Below are 10,174 nucleotides of genomic sequence, written 5' to 3' on the forward strand. Positions count from 1 at the left end.
CTTAGCCCATTTTTTAGGGTTTTCCTATGAGAATTTTTTTTTTTTTTAAACCTGGGGGCTCATTTCCTAGAATCATATTCATTCCTTTCTCATTTTGCTAAGAGAACTGGAAATAAACATCCAGCTCTGAGAAGGAAACGTTTTTGTTGCAGTGGCAATGACACTTCAATTAATTCTAAAAGCATTTTCTATAGCCAGGGCACAAATATCAGTCTAATTCAGTCACCAAGTAATTTCTTAAGGACTGCTATACTATAGTAAAGTATTTTTCTTCAGTAGGTAGATAAAAAGATAACAAAAATAAGGAGCAAAATCCTGCTAAATCAACTTCCTAAGAACAAATCTGGTTCTAATGCTGCACTTATTCAAAGTATACACACTACTCAATATGTAATAGTACTACAAATTGTGAACTTTCATTTCCCTTTACTCGTCAAAATCAGTTAAGCCTAAAAAAAAACCTAGGTGAATTTTTAAATCTAAATATATTTCACATTAGGAAAATGGGTAACAATAAAAAAAAAGTTCGCTACTAATTCCCTTCCCCCTTATAAAAAAAGACTTTTTAAAATGGAATCTATAAATTTAAAATTCTACACATTCCTTAATAACAACTGCCAATAAAGCAGTGGTTCGCAAGGGGAATGTCATTTTTTTCTCAATCTTGTCTTTCGACTATTCCTATCTTATACACAAAAGGGTTTACATAAACATTACTTTCATCCTCACATAAAACTTTTTCACTTATTTCATGGTCTGTATCTCTTTCACTCATTTTTTTATGTTGTACAGCAAAGTTTTATGACTTCTAGAAAAACACTGGCACTTTTACCTTTTATTAAATTGTCTAATTATGCCAATTTGGGAACTGCCTTTATCATCTGGTGATTTAGTTTGCAGTTAATCAAAGAAAGGTCCCACCAGCTCACAGGAACATGTATTAAGAGGCTTCGGGCCATATGCCCAGGAATTTTGTGATTCACTCAGTAACTAGCAACCTCCCAAGGAAAATGCTTGAAATTCCACTATTCGAGAATATATAAAAAGAGGAAGAAAAAAAAGTGCTACCAAAAAATAGTATACCGTTACCATAAGTGCTTTTTCATTTCTGTGGGAAAATGATCATTCATTTGAACAAAAACCTGTTCCAAATTTTTATGCCAAATAAACAGCTTAACTGTTGTACATGCATATATGTGCATAATCAAGTTAGCTGTGAGCAGAGTACATGAAAAGTATCTATCTAGGAGAAGAGTAAGCAAAGCTACTTTCTACTCAACATGGTTAAGACCCGCTGCCGTGGGATCGATTTGACTCATAGCAACCCTGCAAGACAGAGTGGAACTGCCCCATAGGTTTCCAAGGAGTGAGTTCCTGGTGGATTCGAGCTGCTTACCTTTTGGTTAGCAGCTGAACTCTTAACCACTACGCCACCAGGGTTTTCAATGTATAGGGTGCAGGTAAAAATGTTCAATAAACTAAAAAAGTCAACTGGCATTTTGTATTTAAAATTACTTTTATCATCAAACACTTGTCCCATATCCTATTATGTACTTGTTTCAATTATCTACAAAAGTTCAGTGAAGAATAAACCTTTCTTTCCTTAATAATGGGAACAAATACCCATGTGTGCCTTTAAAGACACAGGTACAGTCAAAGGCAGATATGGTTTTCTTAAATCTTTTAGACTTCTCACTGGGTAAAGGGTAATGCCTTCTGTCTTATCTAGTGCTGCTATAACAGAAATACAAGTGGATGGCTTTAACAAAGAGAAATTTATTCTCTCAGTCTAGAAGGCTAGAAGCCCAAATTCAGGGTGTCAGCTCCACGAGAAGGCTTACTCTGTCAACTCTGGAGGAAGGTCCTTGTCATCAATCTTCCTTGGTCAAGAGGCTTCTCACCGCAGGGACCCCAGGTCCAAAGGACACACTCTTCTCCTGGCTCTTTTTTCTTGATGGTACGAGGTCCCCCTCGCCACTCTGCTTGCTTCTCTCTTTTATATCTCAAAAGCGATGGATTTAAGACACAACCTAATCTTGTAGATTGAGTCCTGCCTCATTAACTGCCTCAACATCATACAGGTAGAATTTATAACACATAGGGAAATCATATCAGATGGCAAAATGGTGGACAATCACACAACACTGGGAATCATGGCCTAGCCAAGTTGACACACATTTTGGGGGTGGGGGGCACAAGTCAATCCACCCACCCCCTTTACCTACTGCTCAGCTATCTTACTTTTCTTAGATACAACTTCTAACAAACTTGGTCTTCCAGATCCACAAACGAGAAGCAATCATTTTAAGGTGCTATAGGAGCCCTGGAGACACGTAGTGGTTAAGAGCTATGGCTGCTAACCAAAAGGTCAGCAGTTCGAGTCCACCAACTGCTCCTTGGAAACCCCGTGGGGCAGGTCTACTCTATCCTATAGCGTCGCTATGAATCAGAACCGACTTGATGGCAAGCATTTTTTTTTTTCCTATAGGCAAAGCACACTGATAACAAAATGTAACATGACAGCTTCCCAATACGAAAGTCAAGGGAAGAGGTTTATTTTTGAGTAAGCATAAACATTCGAAGGTTAGCCTTCTGAGGTAACTTAGAAACAATCATATACTTCAGTTAGCAGCTGAACACTTAACCACTGTGCCCCCAGGGCTCCGGTCATCATGCTAACACATTATAATTGAAGTTAATAAAGATGGCCATGAATCTTCAATACAGTACATCCTATTTAAGTATTACATTTTAATAACACCCTATACTTCTTGATAGGGTGACCACACCTCCTGATTTGTTTGGAATTGTCCCAGCTTAAGCCTGTTGTCCTGGAATAATTATCAATAGCTTTCTTTCACTCTCAAAAAGTGTCCTGCTTTGGACTGTAAATCTTAAGGTCATCCTACTGAGTGCTTACTATGTGCCAGGAACTATTACAAGTACTCCCATTTATCCTCACAATCCTATGAGATGGGGTATAATTATCCCCATTTTATAGCTGAAGTAACTAAGGCTTTGAGAGGTTAAGTGATTTGCCTAAGACCATTCAATTAGTAAATGGTAAAGGCCAGTATGTATCTGAACAATCCGGGCAGTCTGATACTAAAGTCCTAGTACATAAGCATTATAATATACAGCAGTACTTTCTAGAAAGACAGATGGGAGCAAGAGAACTATGTACTCCATACAGTTAAAATAAGTGTGTTTTTAGAAAAAGATTAAGAGGTATCAGCTTCCTGAAAAAACTATCTATATGATCCTTGTTTTCCAACAACTAACATTTCACAATCCCATAATTTTAAACTACTGAAACATCTAAGAAAATCTTTGTACATCTGAAAATATTTCAGAATTTTATGGCTATGGGCCTTCTTAGAAAAAATTCCAGAACTGTTTTTCAAACATATTCTTTAAAGATGTTACTTTAAAAATATACTGAGTAAGTTAGTATGTACTACTCAAAATACCAGATTATTTCATCTTTTTAAAAAGAAAAAAAAAAAAAAAAAACACTTGTATGTTACAATGTAAATGCAGAGTGAAGTATACTGGACTGGGTTCAGCTTTGCTACTCAATATCTTGGGATGGTCCTTAACCTCCCCAAACTTTTCTTATATGTAGGAAAGAAATACCATTAGCTGTTTAAAACAGCCTAACAGTAGATGGATTTAAAGTGCTTTTAAGGACATAGAGAAATTGGAACCCTTATCCACTACGGATGGGAATGCAAAATGGTTCAGCTGCTATGGAACAGAGTTTGGCAATTCCTCAAAAAGTTCAACACAGAACTACCATATGACCCAGCAATTTTACTCCTAGGTATATATCCAAGAGACCTGAAAGCACCAACTCAGACAGACACATGTACACCAGTGTTCACTGCAGCACTATTCACAACAGCCAAAGGGTGGAAATAACCTAAATGACCATCAACAGATGAATGGAAAAACAGAATGTGGTATACACATACAATGAAATATTATTCAACCATAAAAAAGAAATGAAGTCCGGACAGATGTTACAACATGAACCCTAAAAACATTATGCTGAGTGAAGTAAGTCAATCACAAAAAGACATATTGTATGATGTCACTTAACAGGAAGTATCTAGAATAGGCAAATATATACAGACCAAAGTTTGTTAAGTGGTTACCAGGGGCAGGAGAAAGAGGAAAGGGAGAGTCGCTGGTTAGGAAGCAGTGAGTCACTGATTATGGTAAGTGAAAATTTGGCTGATTGTTGGTTAGGGTTGCATAAAATGATTAATGTAATTATTATCACTAAATTGTAAACCTGAAAAGGTTGAATTGGCTAATGTCATATAAATTTTTACAATAAAAAAAACTGCCTTTCAGTATTCTAAAGCAGTAATAGTTCTATAACTTTATTTCCTCTTTTAATTTTTACCTCAAAATTATTGGGGGAAAAAACTAGCATCTGACATGAAAAAGAAAACTACTCTAAGAAGATTAAAAGCAGCCATGAACAACAACTGTGAAAGCTACATATATACTTTATACATCATTCTGGAAACCAGACTCTATATAGCAGCTAATTAGTCCTTAAAACAAACTATGAGATTAAGTGGAATAGTAACAAAAACAAAGAGGTTCAATGACTTACTATAAACCTTATTTTTAAAATGGTTCTTTACTTAACTACACTTGTTCTGAATAAGTGGTTTAAACAAAATGTTAACTTCAAAAAGCATTTCATATTTGATATTAAGAAACCAGACATCATAGATCAATATTATCACTCCCATATTATAGATCAAGAAACTGAGGCTCAGGAAGATTAACCTGTCCAACTGCTTTATGACAGGAAATGGACATGAAGAGATGACTCCTAAGTCTACACAGAAAGTAACCAATTATTTGGATCCTCCATAGCAAAGGAGAAGCTTCAGACCCACTGACCGAGACGAGACACAAAACATCTATTAAACTCATGCTGTTTTAAAAATATCCACTGGAGCCTACCAGCACATTTCTAGTAGCTTTAGTATTTACAGAAAAATAAATATTCATGTTGTTTTGGATCTTGAACTATTAAATCTGCAAGCAAAAATAGAGCAAAACTATGAATAGAACAAAATTGTTTTTTCAGAGTGGCAAACCTGATGAAAAGCGTTCCCAGTTCCCAACCCTTCTGACTTACCATTGCTGACATTATTTTTTAACAACACTTTTTAAATAATTTTCTCCCAAAACTCATCTGCTAGATTCCATAAATTAGTTGCTATAAAGGATATATTTCAGAGAAACTAAAACCTAATAAGTTTCTCTTCCTATTAAAAAAGCACATTAAATACACGATGCTGGCCTCACTATTTTAGATAATGACGGAAAACAACAGCTGATAGCCGGTGTGGGACAAATGCCAAAAGGTCCCATTTGTCTGAAAATGCTAAAAGTAAATGCTATGACACTCAGTTTTCAAAGATAACTGTTATCTCTAAATAAGAAAATATATCAATGAATATCCTGAAAAACAGACTAAATATAATGGTGTTTCTTTAATCTGCCATTTAAAAAATTTTTAATGTTCCAAAGCTTAAGTAAACACATCTCAACAGCTTTATATATTTCCATATATTTTATTTTAAACACTTATAATTTTTGCAAGCTAGCAGTAAAATATTGTCCTCAATATTTTATTAATTAGCACCGTATACCTTTTAAAGCTAACTGGAACACTGTTTCATTATAAATGATTGTAAAGTAAAATCATCATTTCAAATGCCAAATTTGGCTTAAATAACATGCGAACCATTAATTTTTACCATTACTTTTGGCTTTATGCACAAAGAATTCAGAGATGAATTTAACTATCAATTATATGTATCAGTTTTAATTTGTCAATCTAACAAATCAAAGTATTACAGTATAAAGCCATATTTTATCTCGGAAATTATATAATTAAAAAGGCATATATGGAAGTTGAGGAATCAAGTTATAAAAACAAAAGATACTACATAGCTAATTTATAGTCTATTTTTCAGAAAAATGAGGAAATACCTCAATGAAAAATTTCACGGTGCAAGTATGTTACACATATAATTTAGTATATGTTAGTATTCTCATGCTTTGCTTACTGGAGTTTGGCCTTACCAAAAAGCCATTGAAATGTCCAGGACAACTCACAGGGACAGCTGAAAGCCTGAAATAAAATTGCTCAGCACAAAAGATCCTAAGCCGTTCATATAATTTAAAAGGAAAGCTTAAATATTTAACCTCTTTCACCTGAAAAATAACTTAAAAATATGGAAAAAAAATCTAATTATGCTCAAATTACTTCCACACATTAAAAAGTTTTCTTAAAAGGTTATTTTCATTTTCTGCTTTTGATAAAATTCTTCAGAGCTATGGGGTTAAATTCTGAGCCATGACTGACTGCTTACTAGCATGCCTGTTTTGCATACCAGTAGAATCAAATCCAGTTTTGCCATTTGTGGATAACTATGACAAGATACAAAAGCATGTGTTCGCCATAAATAGCTCTGGCTAACAGCAAACTGCTCACACTGAGCAGATCAAATTCTCTATAAGGACAGCAGTCTTTGGATCACAGCCAAATCCCACTCAATGTTTAAGACTGCTATAGCAATTATTTTTTTCCAATTCAATGTGCAAAATATATTAAGGAGTAGCAGTTGAAATCAAAGTTCCTAAACTTAGAAGTATTAAACTTTTAAAGGGCAACATTTTCCAAATTATTTTCATCATGACCAAATAAGCATTAAGAGCTTTCTGCTTCTACTACTCAACTATTTAGAAATGTAAATATGAATAAAAAAAACTACCCTAATTAATCCAGAGAAAAAATCAGATATTGAAGAGTATTTATGTCAAAATGCAAAAAAATAATTTCTGATCCCCATATTAAAACACAAGGAAATAAATAAACTGTTTATAAAAGTACTGCTCTATAATAACGGTACTGTATATTACTTGGCTTTAGGATAGAGTATTTTTAAACCAAATAAATCAAATTCAGAAAATATCACGCAACAATCCTGTACAAAAAAAATTCTCAAATGACCAGTGCAGAGATTAATAGCTGTTTACCCTAGAAGTTGTTTCACACAACAGTTTTCAAAATTTCCAAGGAAAACAAGGCAACGTTCTGTAATATGCCACAATTTTTATTGCAACGTGGCCATTTGTGTGAGGGTGGTAAGTCTGATCTCAAAAACAATGTTCTGTTTAAGGCTCTTTTATACAGAAATTGCCATGACTGATATTCAAAATATCTTTAGTGTTGCAAGACTCACATGGTAAACATAAAACTCCTACACTTATTCAGTAGTGTACACTCAATGGAAAACAAAAAGGCATTAATAACATCTATTTCTTTTACCAAGGTATGCACGTAACAGGAATGAACACTGAGGTACTACCAGGATAAGTTGATGACACAGTTTATGCAACTTAATTGGCATTCTTTTTGAGGTGGGGGTGGGGTTAAACTCATTACAAAAAAAGTGCTTTCGATGCATAGTGTTATATCTGTGCTGCCATGTTGCAAAAATAGGCTTGCCAAGGCAGGTGAGGTGTATGAATGCTTGAGCCTCACAGAACTGCAACCGAGTGCAACTCTAAATAATACTGAATAAAGTTTACCATCTGACCAGTGGATAATACTTTCAAGGCATTCAATTAGCTTACCCTTTGCAGTATTCTAAGCTATTCACATTGACAATCACATTCATTGTGGTGCTTGCTGCAGGGGAGGCGTATAACCAGTTGTTTTGGCTAAAGTAGACAGAAAGGCATTCCTTGGGTTCTACATAAAAGTAACAGTATTAACAGTCTAATGGCAATCACTGATAGGTTGCGTAAATGAATGATATCTCCTCCATTCATGTGTTGAAAGGGCCCAGTGGGGAGGGGAGGGGAAAAAAAAAACCCTAATAATGTAATACTATTCCAATTGACTGCGGTGGAGAAATGGTAGCTCCTTAAGATCCAGATGGCTCCTTAAGATCCAGATGGCACTTGACTGTCATTTTATAAGGGTTTTCCTTCAAGTGAAACTACTACATTGCCTCCCAATTTCTCTCCGAGTGTCGAGCGGTCCTTAATATCATCCAAGCCATTTACTTGCCACTCATGTTTAATACCTAAAAAAAAAGAAAGAAATTATCCCATTACCTTATTTTAAATAAGAACGAATAATTTCTCTGCACGAAATATTCCGTGTTCATATACCTGTAAATTTCTTTTTAATGGCATCTTTAGAGCTAGCATAAATCATCTTGCTTTTTAAAGGTGCACTTTCAGGAGCCCTACAGGGAAAAAAAAAATTGTTGAATCCCAATTATAAGAAAAACAAAAGCAAAACTGACTATGTTAATAGTAATCCTTGCATTTTAAAAGTGTTTTTTTCTTTTGTTTTTACACACCAGAATATAAATACTAGGTCTTCTTTCTTAGACTCTTTTGTTTCGTATGTGGCATCGTACAAAGCATATCGGCAATCATTCAGAGGTAGCAACTTCACAAAAGATGTGTAGGGGTCCTCTACAGTATCACCAATGTCACCCACCAAGATCTGCTTTGCTTCCTCTACAATTATTTGTCTTTTGTCATCGCTTAAACAGAAGAGGACTGCTTTCTTTCTTTTTTTGATCTCCTCTTGTGTAGAAGATTTCCTCACTTTCATATCATTAAAAACTTTGATGACTTCATCATTGACTGTAACTCCAGAAGCCTGAAAATAGACAAAGAGTAGTCATTCAGAACAAGTATTCTGGTTTTAACCAAAACTACTGTTTGCCTAGCAGTTTGCTTGAGTCTGAGCATAAAAAATTTCATCACACCATCCAAGGAGTCCAATCAGATTTATCACATTTAAGTATCAGTATACAGCTATAGGGTCGCTATGAATCGGAATTGACTCGAGGGCACTAGGTTTGGTACGAACCACCTAAGGATTCTAAGTTACCCGGCCCCATTCATCCTTTTTTAAGGTGGCTTGGAGTTTGAAGGAAATGGAACGTAGAGTGAAAAGGACAAATACAAACTGTCCCATCCCTGAAATGTTTCCTATTTCACTGGGTGATGTCAGAGCTTCAGGAGCAGCAGCAAAAATACCTTCTGTATTGTGTCAACTCTGCAGGCCTTAAAAAAAACACTTTCGGATTTCAGTTAATGCGTCTAGGATTTTTTTCTTTAAAGTCATTCTAGCCAGTGCCGTTTCCTCATAAGGAAAGGGAATCAAGTGTAAACTCCAAATCGCCCATGGCTACAACATAATTGCCTCAAAGCTCAAATCCAGACACTTCAGACCTAACGGGTCCCCTGTAAAAGCCTTTTTCCCGCGGGAAAGCATTTTTAAGACTTTTCCCATCTCCTTAATCTCTCCATATGGGATTTATTACAGACCATCAAGACCCTGACCAAAAACCTTCAGCAACGGCTTTAGAGCACGTACGAATTTTAGAGCGCGCGTCTTAAAATTAGGAGGCGAAGGACAAGCTGCGCTGCCCCTCCGACGCCCCCGGCCGCAGCGCCATGTGCCGCTGCCCCTCCCGCCGCCGTCTGCCCAGCCCCAGGCTCCGACCTCGCTCCCGCCGGAGCCCTCCAGCTCCCAGGAATCCGAAGAGCAGCGGGGCCGAGCCTGACGGCGGGAGAGCAGGCCGGCCAGCTGGAGAGCAGCGGGGCCGCAGCACCTGAACGCCCACCTCGCAGGCCAGAATCAGGCTAAAATGGCGGCCTCGCTCCCCGAGCCCTCCGAGGACGCGCGGGGGGCTTTGCTCACCGCGCCCCCGCTCCTGGGTTAGTGCGCCCGCCTTACCATAGTGCCCGCGGCTGTGGCTGCGGCGGCTGCTCAAGCTCCGGCTCTGTGGCACTGGGGAGGAGGAGGAGGAGGACGAGGAGGAGGGGCGTAGGGCAGCGGCGAGCGCGGGGCACGCCGGGAGCTGCCGCCCGAGAGAGGCGGAGGCGGCTCGGCGGACTGAAGGCGGCGGGCGGGGCGGTCACGTGGGCACGCCCCACCCTGTCGGCCCCGCCCCGCTCCCGGGCTGGCCCTTCTGTCTTGCAGCCCCGCCCCCCCGCGTCCTCCGCCTGACCCCGGCGCGAGCCGAGCAGGCCCGCAAGGTAGTGCGGGCAGAGTCGAGGCTCTGGAACCGGGCAGCGCTGCCTCCAGCCCCGGGACACCCCCCGT

General features: G+C 38.1%; 1 protein-coding gene across 1 annotated transcript; it reads right to left on the bottom strand.

Annotated features, from left to right (window-relative positions):
• Positions 1 to 7,077: 7,077 nt before the first annotated feature.
• On the bottom strand, positions 7,078 to 9,910 carry CFL2 (cofilin 2). Its single transcript, XM_049898860.1, has 4 exons — positions 9,806 to 9,910; positions 8,412 to 8,719; positions 8,218 to 8,294; positions 7,078 to 8,129 (listed from the first exon to the last, which is right to left on the bottom strand). The coding sequence occupies exons 1-4, from the start codon at positions 9,806 to 9,808 to the stop codon at positions 8,017 to 8,019; spliced, it is 501 nt and encodes a 166-aa protein (XP_049754817.1). The 5' UTR covers positions 9,809 to 9,910; the 3' UTR covers positions 7,078 to 8,016.
• Between the last annotated feature and the right edge of the window lie 264 nt (positions 9,911 to 10,174).

Source organism: Elephas maximus, chromosome 10 (assembly GCF_024166365.1).
Source record: "Elephas maximus indicus isolate mEleMax1 chromosome 10, mEleMax1 primary haplotype, whole genome shotgun sequence".
Lineage (NCBI taxonomy): Eukaryota > Metazoa > Chordata > Mammalia > Proboscidea > Elephantidae > Elephas > Elephas maximus.